Below are 25,137 nucleotides of genomic sequence, written 5' to 3'. Positions count from 1 at the left end.
CAGCCGTACGACAGCCTCCCCACCTCTCAGACCTGTTTCTTCCAGCTCCGTCTGCCTCCGTACTCCAGCCAGGCCGTCATGGCGGAGCGGCTGCGTTACGCCATCAACAACTGCCGCTCCATCGACATGGACAACTACATGCTCTCCAGAAACGTGGACAACGCCGAGGGCTCCGACACGGACTACTGAAGCAGGCAGTCTCACACGCACACACCAATAAATTATTAAACCAGGAAGAACCGGGCATGGACCATCTGAACACCACACACACACACACACACGCACACGGATCGTCATCACTGCACCAGTCGTAGGAAACTCCTGAGCAGAACGGCCACTTTTTAAACCATTTTATGTACTTTGAAACGGCACAGATTTTCATTTCTCCTTGTGGTTTATTAGCAGTTTTTAATGACACAAAAATCCACACGAGAAGTGCATTTAGTGTTAATTTTCTTTTTCCATTACTCCACATCCCATTTTCAGGGTTTCTGCATGGAGGTCTGTTTATTTGTTTGGAAACGTGTATAGAATATTCAAACGAGTGGTGAGAAGAAAGATTATTGTACATTGTGTAAAATGCTTCATTAGGAAAATGTTTTGCATATTATCCATATTTATTGTTTTCATTGCCGATGCCGAGTTTCCCAAAGCATACAAAAAAAAAAACAACAATAAATGCTGCATAATTGATCTGTTTGTTTGTCTGATGAGGTTTTTTCTGTTCAAACTGAAAAAAAGAGACAAACTGTTCCTTTCAGAAAGCAGACGTCACATTTATTTCAGAAGTACAAAATATCACAAAGGCCATCCGTCAGGGAGTAAATAAAAACTATTTACAGAAAGAAAAACCTCTACACGGCTAAACAGTGTGTTCATGTTGGCGAGAGCTGTCGGTGCAAGGACACGTTTAGATTATTATCTTTATCTAATACAATACTCACATGTCATCTTTACTCTGAGAGAGTTAATGGTGACAACAGCTTTTAATCACACGCTGTCGTAAACAACCGGCCGCGTCGGAACAGTTGATCACATACTCGCCGATATGATACCTGTGTTACTGGAGGACACCACTAGATGGCACACCAGAGAGTCTGACATTGCTGTTCCTGCTGCTGCTGATGACCTCTGACCCCGTCACGTCCTCATACTGGTCCAACAGATCGTCTGCGTAGAATCACGTAAACACGTTGAAAGCAAGAAAATCTGCGTCCTAGTGACCACAGGAGGCGTTCAGGCACAGCAGTGAGTGTAGGTCACGAGGCGATACCCAAAATTTGGTGGCGCGACAGTGAAATGCGCTGGGTGAGAGTGCAGCATAGCACATAACACCGAGAATTATGATTTTGAACAGATTAAATTTCCCTCGTTTCAACGGTACTTTCTAGATGCTGCAGTTATTCGTCCTGTTCGTTCGGCCGCTGAGCGTCTTGTGTAGGTTTGTTTCTGGAACAAAACAACAATAAACCTGCACACGACGGCTGAAGCCTCGTATCAGCTTCAGATGAACCCGAGGAACAAGTTGTTGTACAGAACGAAGACTGAAGCGACCAGTAAAACCTTCTCATGTACATGTGAGTATTGTATTTCGATTCGCTAGAAAAAATCTAAACATACCCTTTAAATAGTGGCAGGAGATGTTTCTGCATTTCTCTGGGTCCCTGCGATCAAACAGATTTGCTGTTATTGAAACTTCTTTATGTTCACCAGCCTGAAACTGTCACATGTGACACATGAAAGATGAAAACAGTTTGGTAAATGAACACTGAGGGCTCCCGACCCGCCCAAGTTTCAGTTACTGAGGGATCAAGTTGTTCTGTGAGGACTGAGAAAAGTTACCAAACTCCTCTGAATAAACTGCAAACCACAGAGGGTAAAGCAGAGCTGGATGGTTGTTCAGTGTTATCTTATGACGATGAAAATGTTCTTGATCATTTTGTCTCCAGCTCTGAAGTTCAGAATATTTGGTGTTCTGACCCAGCAGTGGAGCTGAGAGTCGGTCTGTGTCGTGGTGTCAGCATGAGGTAGAGGAATCAATAAAAACCTAAAGAGGAGCAGATCAAACAAGGTAACAGTCCAAGTGTTGAGGTATGAACATCACAAGTCTCCACACCAGCTGTTTGTGCATTCAGTCATCTTTAGATCCAGAAATACACTCTGTGTGTTCTCGACTCCTTCAGCCTTCAGTCTGGTGTCGGGGAAACTGATCTCAGTCACGATCCCGTCCGCCAACATCGCTTTAACCTCTGAACTCATTAAAAGATGAAAACATCCAACTCAAACAAAAAGTGAAAACTCAAACCAGAGGTCAACGTCTCCTCTCAGTCAGTCTGCGTTTTAAACCAGGTTGGATTTTTTTTGTGTCACACTGGGACTCGTTCCGCTCGTCCGCTGTAGGTTTTAAAAAGATGTAGAAGACTTTGAAACATGCTTTTTAAGGCCTTTAGTGTCTTCAGGAAGCCGTGTGCCTGCAGGCAGCTAAGACAACCAGCCTCCTTCTCCCACCATCCTCGGAGCGATGATGCTCTCCTTGGCCTGCAGGAGTCTTTCCAGACACGGCGAGCTGATCTTGAAGGGCAGCGGCCCCCGGATGAGACGAGGCTCGGCACCGAGGCGGCGCAGGGGCCCCGTGTGGAGGTCGGTGCTGGAGGACACGGCGTTGTCCTGGGTCACTTCCTGGAGTCTGCAGCGAGCTGGCAGAGGGGAGGCGGAGGCGGCGCGCTGGCCGAGTGTCGATTCGGGAGTTTTCAGGGAGCAGATGGGCGACGTGTGGAGCCACTTGAGGTGGGTGGAGGAGTACGAGGCTGCGAGAGGAAGCTCCACGTCTGAGGAGGGTGGAGGAGGGGAGGCACTGCAATGATGCTGCTGCTGCTGCTGCAGAGAGAAGAAGAAGATTTCACATCAACTTCATCAAAACACGTCTGCACACACATTTATAATAATATTCAACCAAGAGCTGTCACAGGCACAACCTGCAAAATAAATGTACGTATAATCATAATTACACAGTAAATCGTTTACTGTGACGTCTCCTTTAAAGGAATAGTTCACCCAAAAATGAACATTCAGTCATTAATGGTTGCATTCAGCTGCATGTCGAGGGTGTAAAGAACGTCTTCATGGGTCGACTTTTCTTTTAAATGCAGCTCATCTGTCAGTAATTTTAAATAAATAAACAAATGAAAAAATATATAAGCCGAAAATGTACTTTCTGTAAGTTGAGATAATTTCTTGTCAGCCAAGAAATTTGATATTTTTGCTATAAGGTTCCTTTAAAAAGCTCATAAATTAAAGTCTCTCCTCCAGTTGAACTACAGCGAGTCCAGACGGTAATAAAGTGTTTTCACTCCTCTCGTCCTACAGTTGGAAGTAAAACTGCGTCACTCTGTCCCGACAAAAGAAACCAGAGAGAAGAAACCGTCAGCTGCCTGTAAACACTTTATTCAGTTTAAACTATCAGACAACAGGAGAGGATCAGAGGACAAGATGGCCGCTAGACTTTTTAAATCAGATACATAAATTATAATCAGGAGGAGGTCTCGGTTTCAGAGGCTGCAGCTTTGGCATCTCAACAAAATGTTTGTTTGATTGTTTGAAATTAAAATTCTGTGTTCAAACATTTTGTCCAATCAGAGGCCGTCAGAGATTCAACAGGAAGTCCACGGTCCACATTACAGGCCGACAACAGACAGTCGAGTCTGTAGTGAGTTCACAACAACAACACACTGTTGTCCAGCTACGAAGGTTAAAGGAGCAGTCTGTAGTTTTGGGAGATACATCTAAACAAATAAACAAACAAACTCTCTTTGTTTTCATGACTGAATAAACAAACTGACCTTAAAGGACAACACACTTTATACTGTTGTACTTTGTTTATATGTGGCGGACCCTGCCACCTCTCTACCTTCAAACAGTGTTCTGGGACCTTATTTTCCTCTGAGAACAGCTCGTTTACTCACTTATGGAAAAAGTTTGTATTATTACCTCATTAATATGTAAATATTAAAACTCTGACGCCTTCAGGACTCGAACAGCGTTGTGTCACTTCCTGTCAGTACAAAACGAAGTCTGTCGGTTTCTGGTGAATTAACTTCTCTCTGATGTCTGAGTGACGATGGAGCCGAGAAAAGCAGAAAATCTGGAAACAGTTTTCGACGTTTGAGTCTGATGGAGACACGATGAATCAACGAATCGTTACAGCTCTGGTAAATTAATTCTGTTAGTTTGGGACGCAGCCGGATCTTAAAACCCTAAACTGGTTCAGGACTCGGTCCAAGAACAGTTAATTTATTATTTGGTGCAGATCTGAGACCAACAGGCCCATTTTTAGCCAAAACTAAGAAACAGAGAACAGCAGAAATCTGAGTCCAAAGAATAAAAGCAGCAGCAGTGATTTGTGACTCGTTCTACGTCCTCGGTTTTAATTTGTTTTCGGTGGATTTATTCATCGGGGAGTCGATACGTTCTCGTGTGAGCCGCTCTGGTTTTCCCCTCATTATTTGACCTCGACTCTTCTTATGAAACGGAGCTGCCAGTGAAAATACATGAAAACCTTCAGTTACATAATCACACTTGGTACCATCAGAGACACATTACTCACAACTGAGTCTCCACAAGCAGCAGATTAACTGAACTGTGCAGCAGATTTAGCTTTTATTGACTTTAGCTCCGGCGTCAACTGACGACTGTTTCCATTATTGACTCATATACCTGTTATTTACTTAATCAATCATCAATCAAAAGACTCAGAGTGACACTTAAACTCTCCACACCTCAAAGATTCTTCACGTTGAGTAACTTCTGACAGGTTTACCTTTTGTTTCTTCGGTGGAGCGCCGTCGTCGCTCTGCATCACATCTGGTTTGACGTGAGGAAACCAACTCTGAAGCATTTCTTCTATTTTCAGTAAGATACTCAGGAAGCGTCCACTGGAACAGAGAGAGGAACACAGTGGTTAAAGAAGTACTCGGATACTTCAGTGGGTCCTCGTGAGAACACGTTCCTGTCGCTGGTCTGCAGGCGTCAGGTAGTTTAATTTATAACAGAAACATCATATTTTATAAGCTCGTCATATGTTTTGTGTACAAACAATATAAATGTGTAAAGAAACTAAAGCTGTTGAAGTCATACTTGAGTAAAAGTAAATATATTGTGTTTAAATATTCACGATGGTTCAACAGATCACAGTTATCAAACATGTAGTGGAGTAAAAAGTAGCAATGTAAGTGGAAGTATTGAAATATCTCAAATAAGTACTTGAGTAAATGTACTCAGTTACTTTTAGCCACATGCTGACAGGAGAAGGTGAAGTCATTAGTTTGTTGGGACGGACGTGGACGAGGCTCAGAGACGCCCTGCAGCTCAGGGACGTCTCGCCAGCGGCCATTACATAAGCCTCGGCCAACTCTCCGTCTGATTGGTGGACAACATGTAACCGCACAAAGACTGAATAAATCAAAAGGCCTGTGTGTGTGTGTGTGTGTGTGTGTGTGTGTGTGTGTGTGTGTGTCTCTGCATTCCTCTGTCTGTGATGCTATCTGAACACACGACCACATGCGAGCATCACATGACGCGTACGGAGGAAGACAAGTGGAGCATGTTCAGGTCCACATGAGAAATGTGACCACGCTGCACGCACACACACACTCTCACACACACACACACACACACCGTGCAGCCCACACGTGGCAGCAGCGGGGGAAGGCCCTCGTTCCATTCACAGGCTATAAATAGAGCAGTAAGCCCTGGAGCGCCGACGAGGCCCCGCCCACTGCTCACAGCCAAGAGGCGGAGTCAGACACACACACACACACACACACTCTCTGACATCACACTATACTGTAATAACCACCAGCTGAATTTAAGACTGCAAATACTGATTATTAATTAAATTAATCTATGAATCATTTGGCAGAAGTGGAAAGTAACTAAGTACAGGCAAGTATTGTACAAAATGGTTGAAGGAGTACTCGGATACTTTACAAGTACGAGCTTGGTTACCTCGAGCATGATCTCTGATCTACAGGTGATCGTTACATCGAGAAGTTCAGTGTGTAACAAACACATTTTATAACGTTTTTTTTTTCATGTGTGAAACTGAATGAATTTTCTTTTTCGTTTCCATGAGACACAAAAAAAAGTGACAAAAAAATTTCATGGGATTTTTTTCCCCGCTGGAGAAAACCGTGTTTTTCCAGGTGTGAAACAGTGAAAAAAGTTTTGGAAGGAGAAAACATTTCTTGGTTTAACACATTAAAAAGAAAAAGAAAAATTTCCCCTGAAATTTTTTTTTTCCTCCTGAGAAGAAGAAATCAAGATTATTCCCCTCATTTTTTTCCTCCAGAAAATGTTTTCTTAAATTTTTTTTTTCTCCTGAAAATTTTTTTTGTTGAAGAAAACAACAAAGAAGTCCTCTCGGTTTAACATGTAAAAATGAAAAAGGGAAAAAATTTGTCCTGAATTTTTTTTTTTCCAATCTATTTGTTTCACACATGCAATTTTTATTTTTTTCACATGCAAAACGTTTTTGTTTTTTTTTTTTAATTCCCCTGAAATGTTTTTTTCCTCCTGAGAAGAAAACAAAATATATCCACTCTGTTTGACACGAGAAAAAAAAAGATTCCTCCAGAACATTTTTTTTCCTCCTGAAAAAACAAAAAAATCACGCAGTTTCAAAAAAGCATTTTTTTCCTCATGAAATTTTTTTTTTTTTTTTTAATTCTCACCTGAGAAGAAAACAAAACTAATTTCATTTCACACATGAAAATAAAAATCTTCCAGGGAAAAAAAAAAAAATCACGCAGCTCCAAACATGAAAAATATATTCTGTACTCATGAAGTTTATTTCCTCCTGAAATGTTTTTTTCTTGTGAATATATTTTTTTTTTCTCTTGGGAAGAAAAAAAACAAAATGATTCCACTCGGTTTCACACATTAAAATTTTAAAAAATATAAAAAATTCCCCTGAAACAAATGTGTGATGATTTTTCCAAGATGAAAAAAAAAATCCTCATGAAAACGTTTACAAAATTTGGGGGGGGAAATGAAAAGATTCTCCACCAAAAACTGTTTTCTGTGTTTTTACAGATGTAAAAAAGGAGCTTGGACAGATTAACCTGCTAACCAGTCCTCGAGTTATAAACACAGGACAGAAAACACTTGATCAGACTTCACTGGTCCCTCCGGGCTTCCGTAGAGACCGTCTGTTGGCTTCTTTTTTCTGCTGTAACTTTCCTCCATGTAAAAGTGAAGAGCTGATGTCTCGTTGCTGTAACTTGTAAACATTCACCAACAGGTTTCAAACTCTTTGACTTCATCGCTGTAAATAATCTCAGCTAACTGATGTTACGGCCTCTGGCTGCCAACATCTCTGGGTTTGCTGCCATGTTTTGCCGCCTGTGTCGTTGCACTCCAACGATTTATTCTGCCAAATGTGAAACAGTGGAGCCTGAAGAAACATCCAACTTGTTCTGGTGGTGGACGACTGGAATGTTTCTCCACCCCACACACACACACACACACACACACACACACACACACACACACACCGCAGGACGTATGCGTGTTAAATCTGACATTATTGGGACAAATCTGAAGCCTCCTACGCTGCAGCGCTCCATGTGCGGTCCAGCTCCGACGCACAGTGTTTAAACATAGACGTTCATTTCACAGCACACACGTCAGTTTTACTGTAAACCAGAAGAAAATGTTCAGTATGTGCTCAGTTTTGACTGAAGGAAACGGGTCAGATTCTTGGCTAACTGAGGAAACAGCTGACCTCCTGTACAGCTCTGTTTTATAGAAGATTAAATACCTCAGTCTGATTGTCTGACAGCATCTGAAACCACATTTACAACCACGTAAACGGACTTTACATCTGACGTGTTCTAACTTTTTTGAAAGCGTCAATCCGACATTAACGCTCAGCGGTCGAGCAGAAGTGAGTCGTTTCTTTCATTTATTTTTTGCGTCTACTGCCAAGAATGACTTCGAGGAGATTATCCATCATGTCGAAAAACAGCCGTCATCGTCATCACTAAAGTATCCATATAATCCATGAAGTTCAAGATCAGCGACTTTATGGTACAGCAACTTTTCACACATGAAAAACATTTTTATTCATGTGTCAACATTTTTTTCGAAGAGGATGTTTTGTTTTTTTCACGAGTGGAACCGAGTGAAAAATAAATCTTTCCACAAGAAAAAACTTTTCCACTCATTTTTTGTTTTCATGAGGGAAAGTTTTTGAAAGATGTTTTTCTTTTCAAAAGTCTGGGAAAAAAATTAGACACATTTTTTTTCCCCACAAAACATTTTTATTCTGTGGGGGGGGGGGGAAATTTCCCTCAAATTTGTTTTCCCGGAGTTTTAATAAAACAAAATCCTATGATTAAAAATTTGCCTCATGATTTTTTTTTTTCACAGGATTTTTTTTTCTCGCAAAAAAAAAGAAAAAAAAAGTTTCGACGAGGAAAAAAAACTTTTTCCCTCAAAAATTTTTACGCTGAAAAAAAAAACTCCTGTGAAAAAAAACTTTCCCTCAATTTTTTCCCCCCCAGAGTTTTAATACAACAAAATCCTGTGATTAAAAAATTTCCCTCATGATTTGTTTTTTTTTTTTTTTTTTCATGAGGGAAATTTTTTTTCACAGGATTTTTTTTTCTCGCGATAAAAAAAATATGTTTCGCCGAGAAAAACAATTTTTCCCTCAAAAAAATGTTTCCACTGAAAAAAAAAATCCTGTGAAAAAAACTTTCCCTCATGAAAATAAAAATCATGAGGGAAAGTTTTTTTTAAAGGATTTTGTTTTTATTAAACTGAAAAATAAATAAAATCTCATGGAAAACAATTTTTTTCTCGTGAAGCTTTTCTGATTTCTACGGCTCTTTCCAGTCCACAGACCGCTCAAACTAACACTCGTCACATTCACACACTGATGACAGAAGCTGCCATGCAAGGTGCCAACTGCTCATCAGGAGCAATCTGGGGTTCAGTATCTTGCTCAAGGACACTTCAACATGCAACTGTGGAAGTCGGGGATTCGAACCAGTGACCGTCCGAATACTAGATGACCTACTCTTCCTCCTGAGCTACAGCCGCTCCATCACCAGATCACCAGAGAAAATGTAACTTGGCCCTCCAGGCCTCTGCATCACGGAGTGAATACTAACATCATTACTGCTCAGCTCACGTAACTGACGCAGCCTGGAGAGTGTTCGATCTCTGATCTAGTCCTGGTGACCATTTACTAACCTGAACGACAGCAGAGAAACTTCACTTTAACCACTAACATCTAACTTGTTCTGGAGGTGGACGGGATGTAAAAGTCCCTTCGACCTTCACAGGAGTTTAAACGTCACAATAATTCTCACTGCCATTTGTCTTAATCTGCTTTAAACTGCGTCTGTGGCGTCCCGATAGAGTCAGGTGAGCCGTAAATCACAGAAAAGTGTATTAAATGACCTTCAAATGTTTTCCTGCGATTGTCAAACACACTTCACGGAGCACATTGTACTTCTCGCACGGACGAGCTCCGCCCGTCTGCATCAAAGACTGAAAGCAGCTCTTAAACAGCGATGACGGAGGCCAGCTGGAATCGGCTCAATAAAACGTGTGTGTTCAGCTTGTTTGAAGTGTCGGAGTCGTACTTCACGTCTGTGACGTGACTGGAGGTCGTTCAGAGTGCAGCACGACGCAGCGGTGAAGACGTACGTTCACGGGAAGTTTGTCTTTTTAATTATACTGAATAAAAACAGAACCGGCTCTTTGTTACATGAAGAGCTCGTTAAACTCATTTTAATCTCCACAGTCTTTGAGATTCATGTGTCAGCGTCAGCGTGATGGTGTGTACACACTCCATCAACCTTTATTTAGATGGCGGCATGAACTCCACATCAACATTAAGATATCTAACATCTAACGTGGAAGGAGACTCTGTCCGTCCGTCTGTCCTTCGACTGTCTGTCCTTCGACTGTCATGACAACCGGGTGTGTTGCTGAGGAGCCAAGAAGTTCAGTGTGGAGTCGAGCTCTTGAGATTTACGGGACATTTTTATAAGCTGTTCGTTACGAAAGCCAGAAGTACACAACGTGTATTAACAGGGGACTGATATTAAAGGACAAGTTCAGCCAAAAAATTTAAAATCCAGTCATCATCTCCTCCCTCCATGCTGATGAAAGTCAGGTGAAGTCTCATAGTCCACAAAACATTTCTGGAGCTTCACAGTAAAACAGCATTGCAGCATTCTGCTGAACAACTGAAGCAGCTTCATGGTACAGAAGCTCCGACAGGCCAGTGAGAAGTTCTGTGATCCGTTTTCTACGTTCTAAAAATGTTTTGACAAGAATGTTTTTTGTTCATGTGGGGAACCAAGCGGACAAAAAGTTTACTGGAGAAATTTTTAATCAGACGAGAAAATTGTTTTTACACAAGAAAACAATTTTTTTCAGGTTTTTTTGTATTTTTTTTTTTACTTTTTCTTTTTTTCCCCCCCACAACATTTTTTTTTTTTTTTTTACGGCAATTTTTTTATGACTTTTTTTTTTTTTTCTCTCCGACAAATTTTTTTACTTGAGAAAAAAAAATTTCCTGATGAAAAAAGGAAGGAAAAAAAACAGGTTTTTTTCTAAAATCTAAAACTTGGATTGTTGATGGACTGCTCAAAGTCCACAAAACATTTCTGGAGCTTCACAGTAAAACAGCGCTGCAGCGTTCTCCTAAACAACTGAAGCAGCTGGAGACTTGATTTAAAATGTAAAAAAAAAAAAAAAAAAAAAAACATAAAATGGCTCCATGCAAATCATCTGCTGTAACCCAAGTCTCCAGAAGGCCCTGATCCCCAAATTGATCTGAAAAGACGTTATTTACACCCTTGACGAGTGGTTCAGCTCGTTCACCAACTTCAGACGGGGTGCATGCTAACACTTTTAGCTTCGTAGCTACAGTGAAGATTTCAGCTTTAAATAAGGACTAAAATAACGTCTTTTCAAATCAATTTGGGATCTCGGGCTTCTGGAGACTTCTGGGACGAGCTGCATGGAGCCATTTTATTATTTGTTTTGGTTGTTTTTCTGTTTTAAAACCAGTCTCCAGCTACTTGGACTACGAAACTCCACCTGGCTCTCCATCGGCATGTGGGGAGGAGATGACTACTTGAATTTTTGGGTGAATTTTTCCTTTAACTGTTACAGCTCGCTCTCCGACGCGCACTTCAGTACTTTTTAAATGACAGATGAAGGAAGGGAGACTGGAGGTTACAGCAAGTTTCTTATTTGTTCCGCTAACCTTAAAAATCTCAAGCATCACTGATGTAACTTTCAGAATGAACGCTTTCGCAGAAAAGAGAAACAGTCTGGACCCGAGGAGCAGAGCGAGCAGCCGTGTTCGGTCCATAAAGTTCTCCTGGTTAAAACTCGTTAACTTCTTGTTTCCTCAGAATGTTTTGTTTGTCTCGTTCGGCCGATGTGACGGGTTGATGATGAGAAACGGCACCAGTGCTGATGAACGTCACCACACAGTGAGTCAGTCGGGTCAGCAGAGCGTCTACCAGCACCACGCTGCCCTTTAACTGCCCCTAATGCCTCTAATTGCTGTTTATCTGACATGTGGCCTCCATTTTCCTGATCGGGCTGCCTCGGACAGAGAAGGCAGTCGGGTTTCTTTTAACTGCAGTGTAGCGACGAGCAGATGTTGAAGTGTTTCTCAGGTATTTACCCCATGTTCGGATTCTGAAGGACCCCCATTATTCTCTGGATGCGGTCCATCGCGACGCTCTCCTGAAAACTGCTGAGACCTGCAGGAGAACAAGAGGAGAGATCTGCAGTGAGCGTGAGGAGACCAGGCTCGTTATCATGACCTCCGCTGTGTCGTCGAGCTCGTCGCGTCTATATTTCTGACGCCTCGACGACACTAAAGCAAAAACCGACTGCAGCGCTTTAAACAGAACATCATCAGTCACAGTTTGTTTGTCTGCATCCTCCTCCCTCCTCCTGTAATCACTCTGCAGAGCCTCGTGTGCGTCATCATGTAAATCTAGCACGACACTGACGGATCACACAAACCAGGTGTGATGTCAAACAGAGGAACAGAACATGGCTGTTGGCTTTTACTTTGAAAAACAGCAGAAATATATTGTGAATGAGCAGAAAACTGAGTGAAGCACACGGTGACGTGGGGCTGAATATTAATCTACATGTGTTCATTTCATATCAGAACATATTTATTACTTATTATCTTAACTCAAAGTCTTCTTGCCGGCTTCTTTACAGAGCTTTCAACCACCGACCTCAATCATTCAGCTGTTGTCTAAAACAAACTCGACACGCTGAGCTGTGGTCAAAAGCTCAGGACAAAAAGCAGCAAGTGGACCTTGAGCAGCTTGTTTTTGAAAATCAGGAACGATCTTTTCACAATAAAATGTTTGTTTCCTTAGTTACACTTGTGACGCAGATTTATTGATTGCAGTGCTGGTCGGTCCAAACTGAAATATCTGAATATCTGTCTGACACCTTGTTCAGACGTTCATGTCCCCCAGATGATGAACCTTCATGACTCTGGCGATTTTTCGCCAAGAATGGCTTTTTTTCATGTGTGGGGAAAAAAATTCTTGAGGAAAATTTTTCCATGGAAAACAATTGTCTTGTGTTAAAAAAAAAAAAAAAAAGTGGATTTTTTTGTTTGTTTTTTCGTGGAAAACAATTGTTTTTGTGGGAAAAAATGTTCTTGTGGAAAGAAAATTCACGTGGGGGAAAAAAAATGTTGCCGGGAATTTTTTTCCCCACAAGAAAATTTTTTGTACAACAGACTTTTTCTTCCCACAAGATTCTTTCCCAAGAAATATTTTTTCTCAAGAAAATTTTTTTTGGAAGATGAAAACATAAAAACATGAGGAGCATCAGCTGTGTGAATAAACATTTCTCAAACATTTTAATGTGTCCAATACTTTGATTTATGAACAAATACCTGCAAAACTAACAACATCCCATCAGCCTCAGCTGTACTGCAACAAAAACGAAAAGCTTTTTTAGGAGAATTTTGTGTGAATTTTCGGTGGGGAAAAAAAATTCTTCATGTTAGTGAGAAAAAAAAAAAATCCTAATTTTTTTTCCATGTTCAATTTCTGAAAATGTGAAAAAAGGTTTTCCAGAGTGGGAAAAAAAATCGGGAGAATTTTTCTTCCATGTGTGAAAAGTTAATTTCTTCTCTTTTTTTTTCCCCAACTTGTAACCTGACCGGAAACAAAGGAGAGCTTTTTTTAATGTGTGCAACCGGGTAGAGGAAAAACATTTTCAGAGGATTTTTTTTCTTTTTCGTGTGTGAAAAAAAGGAGTTCATTAATTTGAGACTGAAAATATTTTTTGGGAGAATGTTTTCCTCCAATTTGTGAAATCGAGTACAAAAACATTTTCAGAATCTCTTTTTTTTCTCTCGTGTGAAACCGATCGAAAAAAACTTTTTTCAGTGAAATTAATTTTGTGTGTGAAACTGAACTTTTTTTCTTCAGGTGTGAAACCAATAAAAGATCATTTAAGGAGGTGACGGACCAGTGGAAGATGAAAACATGAGGAGCATCAGCTGTGTGAATAAACATTTCTCAAACATTTTAATGTGTCCAATACTTTGATTTATGAACAAATACCTGCAAAACTAACAACATCCCATCAGCCTCAGCTGTACTTTGTGGTCAGAGCCACTTCACAAGTATGTGAATGATATAAAAACTCTGTTTATCTGGATTTAATATGAAAACAAAACTTTATTTTGAGATTAAAAAAGGTTCATGTTTGAAGACGAGACCTGAACAATGTTTCCTGGTCGAATCAAGAGAATCTGGAGTGAATTTTCATTTTTATTCTCACAGTCGTTGACTTTCAGACTTTTCTATGATTTGATGCTGTGGTTTGATTTTCTATCAGAAATACATCTATAATGTTATTATTCATTTCAGGTGAACATTTATATTGTGAAAGTGTCTTGATGAAGTGTTACAGGATACATGTTGATCTCATGTTGTGTTGTCAGACTCTGATTTACGACTTCACTGCTTCATATCTGGCTCAGCAATGTTTGCGTGCAGGAAGAAGAAGAAGAAGAAGAAGAAGACGAAGTGCAAACAGCCGTTGTTCAGCTCGTATCACCTCCACCGCCTGCACGACGCAGCGTCTTTGATCCGGTCTTTCATCTCCGGAGCAGTCTGAGTTTAGACGGATGTTAAATGACTCGTGAGGCCTTTGATCCTTCTTTCAGTCGCTGTAATTTTCAGTGTTCACTCAGCCTCCGTGAGTCTTTCATCATGGACGTTCACTTTTAATTATTTCCAAATGAACACGTATTAAATTTAGAAAAGAATATTTTTGAATCACTCAGTGAATCAAAGGAATAAAACCAATCTCTCTCCATAACCCTCAAACAGTTTCCTAATGAATGCTGGATTGTAATTAGATATTTTATAATATAAACATCTTTAGTTATCAGGAACATGAGCCGACTCCACTGAGAGTGATGGAGGAGGGAGGAGAGGGGCAGAGCAGACAAACAGCACATACTTATAAATGTTCAAATCAGTGAGGTGTCATTTTACTTTCATAAGGTGAAGCATTAGAGCTGAAACAAGACGTCATGGAGGAATAAATAATGAGCGATAAATCAATGGAGCGGCAGAAAGATGAGGAAGATTCATTTTGTGGACGGATCAGGAGGAGAAACTGTTCAAACGTCTGATCGTCTGGTTTCTATACAGGGTTTGTTTTTTTACTAAGATACAGCAAAAATAAAATGATTTCTAGAGAATAAAGTGATGATGCAAAAATGAGTCTGATCTTTTGACGTTTGTATTTATTTTTCATTTCACTGAGCTGAAATATTGAAGACACACACTGCCTTTGTTTTGTTTTCTGGTCTTTTGTGGCTTTCTGTATTGAACAGGACGGCTTGAGAGCGACAGGAAACAGGTTGAGAGAGGAGGGATGACACGCCGGGCGGATCTGAACGCCGGGCCGCTGTGGTGAGGACGCAGCCTCCACACAGGACGGACGCTCCACCAACTGAGCCGTGTTATTATTCACTTGTATCAGACATTGTAATTCTGTTGTTCTGTTCTGTACATGTGACATCTACAACACGTCTGTAGGTCCTGGAGAGAGATCCTGTGATTGTGATTTTAGGCTGTATAAATAAAACTGGTGTGATCTGATTTGATGTTGTTGTCTGATTTTACACTATTTCAGTTGTGTGTTGTGACTATTTTTTGTAATATATGTAAAATGTGTTTCATTGTTATGTTAATTATACGGTAACCCTGAGGAAATGTTTTTCTACTTTTGAAGTCTGATCTGAATTGTTTTCTCTCCTGTGTTTGATTTGTAAACTGGTGGAAAAATAAAGTTTTGTCTGGATAAACTTTCTAAGTTCCTTCATGTTCATATAATTAAAATATTCATTCACCAATAAAAAAAACATTCAGAAGAATTTTTTCTATCTGTGAAAACACATGAAACAAAGTAATGTTTTTTATATATATGTGAAATTGGGTGAAAAAAGATTTTCAACAGAAAAGTTTTTCTGTATGTGAGTGAAGAAGACACTTTGTGTGAGACGGAGTGAAAAACTAATTTTTTTTTCATGTTTGAAACCAATAAAAATAATTTCAGAAGAATTTTTTTCCATGTAAAATTTCTAAAAATCTAAAAACTCTTTTCAAGAGTGAAAAACATTTTTCAGGAGAATTTTGTTTTTCTTCATTTGAGTGGATAAAAACATTTGGGAGATTTTTTTTTCCCCAACTTTGAACCTGACTGAAAAAGGTTTTTTTCCAAGTGAACAAAAAATAATAATCGGAGATTTTTTTTTCCCATGTGTGAAACAACACTGAATATATTTTTTTCCAGATTTGTTTTTTCTTCATGTGAGTGAAAAAGAAAAAAGATTTCCATGTGAAATTTCTAAAAATCTGAAAACTCTTCCAGATTGAAAAATAAATTCAGGAGAACTGTTTTATCATTTGTGGAACCAAGTGAAAAATAATTTAAAAGGAGACACTTTTTCCTTCATGTGAGTAAAAACATTTCTAAAAATCTGAAAACTCTTTTTCAAGAGTGAAAACATTTTTCAGGAGAATTTTTTTTTCTTCATTTTGGATAAAATTTGGGAGATTTTTTTTCCAACTTTGAACCTGACTGAAAAGGCTCATCTGGAGAATTAATTGTATGTGTGATTTTTTTTGTTCATGCGAGTAAAATAGAAAATCTCCCAACTTTTTTTTTTTTCCCCATGTAAAATTTCTTAAATTCTGAAAAATCTTTTCCAGAGTGATAAAAAAAAATTTCAGGAGAATTTTTTCCCATGTGTGAAACTGAGTCAAAGACAAAGTTCAGGAGAATTTTCAGGAGATATGTATATATACATATATATATATATTTATTTTTTTTTTCTTTAACAATTTCTCAATATTTTTGGGTGAAAATGTTTTTCTTCATGTGAGTGATTTGTTTTGTTTTTTTTTCATGTAAAATTTCTGAAAATCTGAAAATCTTTTCCAGATTGAAAAAATAATTTCAGGATATTTTTTTTAATCATATGTGGAACCAAGTGAAAAATTATTTTAAGGATAAATTCTTTGGGGTGAAAATTGAACTTAAAAGAAAAAAAATTAGAATTTTTTTTTTTCTTCGTGTCTGAAACTGAGGGAAAGAAAAGTTGGGTGAGTTCCTCAAAATTGTGGGAGAATTTTTTTTTTCCACCTGGAAACCCGACTGGAAATAATTTTCCCAGGGGAACTTTTTTTTTATGTGTGCAATCGAGTAACTTTGAGGGAAACCAAGTGAAAAACATTTTTTTTCTCACGTGTAAAACCAAGTAAAAAAAAAATTTTTCCAGGAGAATTTTTTTTCACAGTGATTGTGAAACTGAAAAAAAAACTATGTATCTTTTCATGTTACATCATAGTTTATATTTATGATGGTTACGGTCAGTTGCAGTAGGTAGAGTAAAGTACTTTTGTGTTTTCTTATATATCATAATATTTTTTTATACATGGGAAAGTGATGAATTTTTTTTCTTCATGTGAGTGAAAAAAAAACTCCCCAATATTATTTTCCTTAAAAAACCCTTACAGAGCGAAACATTTTTTTCCAGGAGAATTTTTTTTTTCTTCAATTGAGTGCAAAAACTATTTGTGAGATTTTTTTCCAAGTTTAAAAAGGTTTATTTCAGGAGAATTTATTTTATTTCAGGATAATTAATTTTAAGTGTGAAATTTTCAAGATTTTTTTTTTCTTCGTGTGAGTGAAAAAAAAAAAAAATCAGGCGGAAAAATTTTATCATGTGTGAAACTGGGTGATAGAAAGATTTCAGGAGACATTTTTTTCTTCAGATGAGAGAAAAAGAATTTTTTTTTTCCCATGTAAAATTTCTGAAAATCTGAAAAATCTTTTCCAGAATGAAAAAAAAATTCTCCATGTGTGAAACAAGGCATTGTTTGTTTATTTTTTGTGTGAGACTGAGTCAAAGATAAAGTTCAGGAGAATTTTCAGGAGATTTGTTTTTTTTCCATGCGTGAAAACGAATGAAAACATTTTTTCAACAGAAATGTTTTTCTCCGTATGAGTGGAAAAAAAAAAAAAAAAAAAGGGAACATTTTTTCTGTGGGAAACAAGACTTAAAAGTCTTAATGTGCATGAAAAGGAAATTCTCCAGATTTTTTCCATGTGAAATTTCTGTAAATCTGAAAAATCTTTTCCAGAGTGAAAATACATTTTCAAGAGAATTTTTCTTTCTTCATTTTGAAAAACAAAAAATTTCTCATGTGTGAAACAGAATGAAAAAAAATAAATCAGGAGATCTTTGCGTGAAAAAGAAATTCTCCCGACATTTTATTCCATGAAATCTTCCGACAATCTGAAAAATCTTTTCCATGTGTGAAACTGAGTGAAAAACAAAGTTCAGGAGATTTTGGGGGTTTTTTTCACTTCAAAAATGTTTTTTTTTTATGTATGAAACAAGACAGAAAACATTTTTTCAGGATTTTTTTTTCTTCGTCTTCTTCATGTGGGAAATGGAGTGGGAAACTGAGGGAAAGAAAATTCAGGTGAGCTTCTCAAAAATTTTGGGGGGGAAAATGAACAACCTGAAACCTGACAGGGAAATGTTTTTCAGGAAAACTTTTTTTTAACGTGTGCAACCGAGTAGAAGAAAAAAAAAAATCGGGAGAATTTTCCAGGGGATTTTTTTTCTTTCATGTATGAAAACAAGTGAAAAATATTTTGAAGAGAAAAGATTTTTCTTCATTTGAGACTGAACATTTTTTTCAGGTTAATTTTGTTCCCACATTTGTAAAATCAAATACAAAAACATTTGCAGAATACATTTTTTTTTCTCATGTGTGAAACCGAGTCAAAAAAATGTTTTTTTCCAGGGAAATTAATTTTATGTGTGAAAGCATGACAAAAAATGTCAAGAATCATTTTTCTTCATGTGAGTGGGAAAAAAAAAAATGGGGATTTTTTTTCCATGTGTGAAACAGACAGGGAATTTTTTTTTAGGAGAAATTTTTGTAACTCACATGAAGAAAAACATTTCTCCTGAATTTTTTTTCCAGAAATTTAAACATGGAAAACAAAAATTCTCCCAATTTTTTTCCCATGTAAAATTTCAGAAAATCTGAAAAATCTTGTCCAAAACAATTTGGGAGATTTTTTGTGAGTGGAACTGAGTGAGACAAAGTTCAGGAGAACTTTCAGGAGATTTTGTTTTTTGTGTAAAATGGAGTGAAAACTTTTTCCCAACCGAAATGTTTTTCTCCATGTGAGTGAAAAAAAAAAAAAAAAAAAAATCCAATTTTTTTGTAAAAGAAAAAAAGAATAAAATCGGGAGCATTTTCAGAGAATTTTTTTTTTTTTTATTGTGTTTTCAGGAAAAATTAATTTTACCAGGAAAATTACAACTGAACGCCACTCGAAGTCAGAAGTCCTACTCGTGATCTCGGGACACAAAGACGCATCATTTAGCCACAGTCAGCCAAGTTCTTTGTTTACTTCTGGTGTTTTGCACCTGGAACGCTTCGAGGTCGGATGATAGAAGTTTCTGACCTCTGACGTTGTCTGTAACGCAGAAATAGGCGTCTTCACCTCAACTTACATTCACCAGAAATGTTTTGTGGACTAAGAAACTTCACCTGACTTTAATGACTGAATTAACAATTTTGGGTGAACTGTACCTTTAACTATTCACATTAATCTCACAGTACAGCTGAGGTTGGTGGTGAATGAATGTCTGGATCAAATCCCTCCAACAGTTGATGAAATGCTTGACTCCCTGCGTCAGCGTTGACTGACCGACAGCACAGCAGTAAAAACATTCACCCTGATGGTTTGATTGAGGAGAACATCCGGTGAGATCTCTCTAATCAGCCGCTCTGCGTCAACCAGTCCTGACATCATGTTTATCTTTAGCACAGAAACGTGTGCATTAACGAGCTGCTGCCGGAGGATTAGACACTTACGTTCAGAGTACCTGCCCGACCTCAGGCCCCGCAGGATGGACGACAGCGGCTGGATGTAGCACTGCAGCTCCGTGCACTGTGAGACAGAGCAGATAAACCAGTTAGCATCCGTGCTATCACTGCTGCACCACGCAGAGTGCTTTCTAATAGCCACTTAAGTGTACCCGTCCACCACCGAGCGCTGCCTATTGCTTTCCTTAAACCGAAGACAGGATTACATACGTTACATAATCACCCAGACCTCAGCTGATTTAATGAGTAGTGTATGTGTGTGTGTGTGTGTGTGTGTGTGAAGCCTGCAGCTACATGATTTACAGCTTATCTGAACTTCTTCAATTTCTCATTTTGGCGAGGACGTATCGATTCACGGCTCACTGACTGATTGTCCATTTGCTCCCATTAGTCGTGTAAACGCTGAAGGTAAATGTCCGCAGGGCTTCGATAAGAGGCGGCCATTAACCGCAGCTAATGTAGAAACTTCACACGTGGCTCGCCTTCGTCCCCCGAGCGTCACTCCGCGCCTCAGATGGACACACGAGCGCCTGCAGCGGCAGACTGCCAAGAAAACTGGCACCATCAGATCCTCTTACAGCGTTTGATATCAGCAGGCTGATGTTCGCTGCCACCCTGCAGCTACTGTGTCATCTAGAGTAGTAGCTCGCTTTCCCTCCAGCTTCTCCACGCTGCCTCCATCTCTGTTATTGATTCCTAAGAATACATGTTTTACAACTGTGAGGCAGGAAGCAGCTCGTGGCCTCCGGCTGCAGGTGGAGACTGATAGAAGATGTGAGAGCTGATAGTTGTGTCACTATAAATCTTACAGCTGGTTTCATTCTGCTCTTTTCTTCTGGAGAAACTTTCTGTGTCTTGTCGATGTGTTTTAGGCCATTTTAGGCTGCAGACAACGATATTTTAACTAAAAAAAAGGTGCGTATCTGAGGGTACGAACTACAATAAACTTAAATATGACGTATGTAAGCTGGACACCACGAGTATGAATGCACTGACTGTTGGAAAACTGAGACATCTTTGATTTATTGGTGTGATGTTTCTTCTTTTTTGTTTTTCTTCTTGTGGACATGTTTGTGTTTATATTTCTCTGGGTGAGACCAAAGACAAGTTTCCTGTTCTGGCCTGGACAATAAAGTTATTCTACTCTGTTTTTAAATGTATTTTTATTATATTATATTTTTGTGTCACATTCATCATCACGAACCTGAATTATCATTTTTACTGGATCTGATGATGGAAGCTGCTAAGGAGTGAGACATCTTCCTTCTTTTCTGATCTCTGTTGAGAGTTGCACATGCTCAGTACTGACATGAAGCCACTGATGGTGGTCACTTGTTTAATATCTTTAACTTCAGTCTCTCTTCACACTGATGGAAAATAGTTAACAAGCCAACAGCCTGAACTTCAACAAACATCACTGCATCGCGCTGGACGAGGGGCACAAATGAAGACGTCCCGCCGGGTGATGTGTTTCCGTCTCTGACGACCGGAGCCAGAGCTGATAAATACCCGGGACGACAGCAGAGTCAATAATGTCGACTGTACTCGTTCCAAAGGAGGACAAAAGCCAGCTGTAAGTGGGTTTTTAGTTCAGTGTTGAAGTTAAATATAAACCCTGTAATCAAACTTCAGAAAAGAGCTGCTGGAATAATAAATAAAGATTCTTACTGTGAATCCATGAATCAATTTTATAAAAGGTCCTGCACCTTAAAACTTCTAGATACTGTGTATTTAAAAACAATACTTTCTCGAGTTGTGAACAAAAGCTTTGGTGCTGCTGATATTCTGGGTCGACCGAGCAGCGGTAGAGATGCATCGTGACGTGTTTTTGTTTGTTGTCCTGCGACGTGGCTGTTGCACACGCACACAGTGTGATGTTGGTGTTAAAGCGGTTTATTGTGCAGAGACGAGAAAAACAACTGGAGATTTATAATCAGCAACTCGTCTCAGTAATCACAGTTAATTAACAGTTTCTGTCTACAGGTTGCTGAAGCTCCTGATCAGTGAATCAAGTGGAGCGACTTTTATCATCAGTTCAACTTTGTGTTTGCGATTATGATTTTCTCTTTTTACAAACCGACTTTCAGTGAGAGGATTGATGCCCGTGGACTGTCCACATACTTCTGGCCATGTAACGTAGGTGGAAACAGAAAGCGAGAGAAGTCGTCGCTCTTTGATGCTTCAAAGACTGAAACGCTTCGAGCTCTGTCAGATATCTGGAGGTGAGGCGGCTCACTGTGTCGGTTTTCTACATGACTGAGGTTTCGTTTCACCGCTCTGTGTTTTCATGTGTTCAGACAGTCGTGACTCTGCAGGAAGAAAAACCCTCTCACCTTCTGAGTGAACAGGTCATTTTCAGTGTCTGCTGGAGGTTTTTCACAGAGTCCGTCCAGACCGGCGCTGTGAGCTCGCTTCCTGCTTGATTGATGCTCCGACGCCACAGGAAGCGTCTGCTGAGTATAAACGGAGGTAAATCCCTGAACTGGACTGACCGCTGGGGTCTGCGGGGAGGCTGCAGAGTCACAGCCGGCTCCATCTTTACAGCCACAGCAGCTGCCGCTCCTCCTCCTCCGCCTCCTCCGCCTCCTGTGAGTCGCCGCACAGTGGAAGCAGCTGGGAGGAGAGCGCCTTAATGGTGGCGACGACGACGATGGCGAAGGTGGCGCCGGCGGCTCCTCCGCCCGCTCGGGACTTAATGTCTTTGGGCTGTCGTAGTCGTCCTCATCGCTGGCGAGCCAGTCGATGGAGTAATCCGACTCCGAAGTCGACATGGTGGAGTCAGACTGAGCCAGCAGAGCGCATCCCGGACCTGACGCACAAACACACAACACAACACAAACAGTTCAGACATACTGTTCGTTTTAACCCCACCGACCTTCACACACTCTTCAAAAAGTACTGAACTTTATTTTAAACTTTACAAAGATACCAAACACGCCCCGAACAAGACGAATGTTTCCTTCAGCTTCAGTAAAGAGCTGAAACAAGCTGCTACAGATGATGAATTATCCTGTCGGAGGGGCTGAAACAACACGAGTGTAACAACTTCAGGAGAAATAAAAGGAGAATGTTCAAGAGATTCATTTTTCTTTTCATTGTCCAACAATCTGTCGACTTTTCTACATTACTCGGGACGTCGTGCGGTCGATAAAATGTCGGAAAATGGTGAAAAATATCGCTCAGTGTTTCGTCCTCAACTCAAAGACATTCAGTTTAATGTCACAGAGGAAAGAAACCAGAAAATATTCATAATATTTTAATATTTAGATCAGATCACCATTTCATTTTTTACACAAAATAGTGAAACATGTCCTTTAAACGTCCCAAAGTGACCAGACATGTTTTTAGAGCCGAACTGATACTCGATATCGATTCATCAGACGATACACACATTTATTTTACAATCATCCCTGACACGCAGCTATCAAACACTCGCAGACGAGATATTTTACTACACACTTTATTACCCAAAATGACATCAGAGCACCAAAAACAGTCAAATCCACTGAGATTATGTGATGATAACTCACCCCAGCATTAGTTTTTACATTATGTTCTCTGAAACAAACACAAATCGGCACATATCAGACGACACATACGCCGGTACTGATGAATCTGTGATGGACCAGAGTCTGTGAGGACGAGCTCAACTCCAAACAGTCGACAACACAAATAAATTCAGTTCAGAGAAATAAAACCAGCAAATATTCACGTTTCAGCAGCTCGTATCCGTCAGTCGTTTCCATTTCTGCTTCAACAAACAGCTTCGTCGACTCCTCACAGGTTCATCTCCAGCTCTCATTCAGACCTGAGCGGGGAAGTTAATAAGTTGAGCACAGTCCTGCTGCGACCAGCTGCTCTCACTGGTTAACAGCTCCCAGTATAACCAGCACATGAGACACCACACAGCACCACAGCGCTGTGGACTCACTCAACATGCAGGCCAGCACATTAAATAACCCTCCTCTGCTTCTTCCAAATGGGCCGGTCGTCCAACATTATGTAAGAAAAAGCATCCAAACACATGGAGCTGCTTCAGTCCACACGCACGCACACACACACACACACACACACACACACACACACACACACTGCTGATACAAGTGACTGCCTCTGCTGTGTACATTCACACACACACCTTAAACACACACACACACACACACACACACACACACCTGTCTGCATTGAAAACATGCACTAATAACTGACAGCTACAGCAGCAGATGAAATGGACCTGACCTGAGTGTTCAGCGCTGCAGAGCCTCGTCTCAACCCGCAAACATCACCTCCGAACCCGGCTTGTAATGTTTTGCGCAGCACCTCCAGCTCCAGCTCGTGATGTGAAAACGCTGTGAGTCCAGGTGAGCTGAGAGGCAGCAGTGTGTGTGTGTGTGTGTGTGTGTGTATGTTTGTGAGCAGCAGCAGCTTACCAGAAGTGAACCGTGTGTTTCTCCGTCCGGCTCGGTGAGTTGAGGACGCGCAGCCGCCGTGTGTGTGTGTCTGTGTGTGTCTGTGTGTGTGTGATGATGATGGAGTGAAACCATGAAACCAGCAGGCGCAGGGCGGCAGGAAGGCGGGCGGAAGGCAGGAGTCCCATCCAGCCCGTGCAGCCTCTCCCTGGGCAACGTGTCGGCGAGGGGCGGGGCTCCAGGCTCCGCTCCGCCGGTCCGGAGCCGCTCACCCGCCCAGAACACACTCACTCACACTCACACACACACGCGGGCAGGAAGCAGCCTCGCGGGCCCGGCAGTCATCACAGTCATCGCGGAAAAACAAATAAAAAAAAAAAAAAACAGGCAGCAAACGACACGAACACACGTGATCGAGCCGTGACGACACACTGTAACACGTCACCGCCTTCAATTAAGCTCTCCCATTGGACCAGAGTCAGACTGCAGCACGTGACGCGCGGCGGGGGCTAATTAATGCTGCGTTCAGGGACTCCAGGAAGTGTCAGGTTCAGAGACAGAATTAAAATAGATATATAATTAGGATCAATAATTATCACACAGTCAACAGAACAACATATTGATCATTAAATAACACACATAACCTTAAAAATACATTTTAAAAAAGTAAAAAAACAAACAAAAAAAAACATCGACTCAGACGTTTAAATGAAGATTTACTGACATGGAGTCACAACTAATAGTTCAACACTGTTGGAAATATGATGACCAGTTGTGGAAAGTAACTAAGTAACTAAGTACCAGTGTTGTAAAAAGTCATACTTGAGTAAAAGTTAAAATATTACTTCTGTAAAAGTGAAAGTCGCCTATAAAAATAGTACCTGAGTGAAACTATCTGATATTAAATGTATTTTAAATACAAGATAAAGTAAATTATACATATATTTACATGTATGTGAAGGTCGATTGATTGGAATCAGTATTTTTGTTGTTTTTAATCTGATTGCTGATAAAATAAATTAATTCAAAAGTGTCGTTTGGCTCTGATGTAGCATGTAATCCAAAAAGTAACTAAATGTATCTGAAAGTAAAATATTTGCCTAAAAAAATGTAGTGTAGTAGAAGTATCAAGCAGGAATACTCATGTCAAGTAAAGTGCATCAGAATTGTATTTACTTAAAAGTACTCGAGTAAAAAACTATGTAGGCTACTTATTT

The 25,137-nt window shown here is 39.9% G+C and overlaps 2 protein-coding genes across 21 annotated transcripts in view; one reads left to right on the top strand and one right to left on the bottom strand.

Annotated features, from left to right (window-relative positions):
• herc1 (HECT and RLD domain containing E3 ubiquitin protein ligase family member 1) overlaps positions 1-693 on the top strand; it is a 61,499-nt gene extending 60,806 nt beyond the window's left edge. For all 14 annotated transcript variants that reach the window (XM_084361814.1, XM_084361813.1, XM_084361806.1 and 11 more), the window contains one exon: positions 4-693. In XM_084361814.1, the coding sequence (XP_084217940.1) occupies positions 4-189 (186 nt within the window). In that variant the 3' untranslated portion in view covers positions 190-693. The remainder of the gene's footprint in view (positions 1-3) is intronic.
• Positions 441-24,283, bottom strand: LOC311262518 (uncharacterized protein). Of its 7 annotated transcripts, XM_084361965.1 has the most exons (7): positions 23,751-23,910; positions 23,224-23,319; positions 21,845-22,320; positions 19,500-19,575; positions 11,717-11,795; positions 4,817-4,931; positions 441-2,877 (listed from the first exon to the last, which is right to left on the bottom strand). In XM_084361965.1, the coding sequence occupies exons 2-7, from the start codon at positions 23,255-23,257 to the stop codon at positions 2,482-2,484; spliced, it is 1,176 nt and encodes a 391-aa protein (XP_084218091.1). In that variant the 5' UTR covers positions 23,258-23,319; positions 23,751-23,910; the 3' UTR covers positions 441-2,481. The 7 variants fall into 7 exon arrangements, with proteins under 7 accessions (XP_084218091.1, XP_084218095.1, XP_084218096.1 ...); XM_084361969.1 differs by lacking the exons at positions 23,224-23,319; positions 23,751-23,910 and adding an exon at positions 23,942-24,283; XM_084361970.1 differs by lacking the exon at positions 23,224-23,319.
• Positions 24,284-25,137: the final 854 nt, after the last annotated feature.

This window comes from Pagrus pagrus (genome assembly GCF_965226575.1).
Source record: "Pagrus pagrus genome assembly, chromosome: 1".
Classification (NCBI taxonomy): Eukaryota; Metazoa; Chordata; class Actinopteri; order Spariformes; family Sparidae; genus Pagrus; species Pagrus pagrus.
Note: the sequence above shows the minus strand (reverse complement) of the source record. Positions and strands in the feature narration are given on the sequence as shown.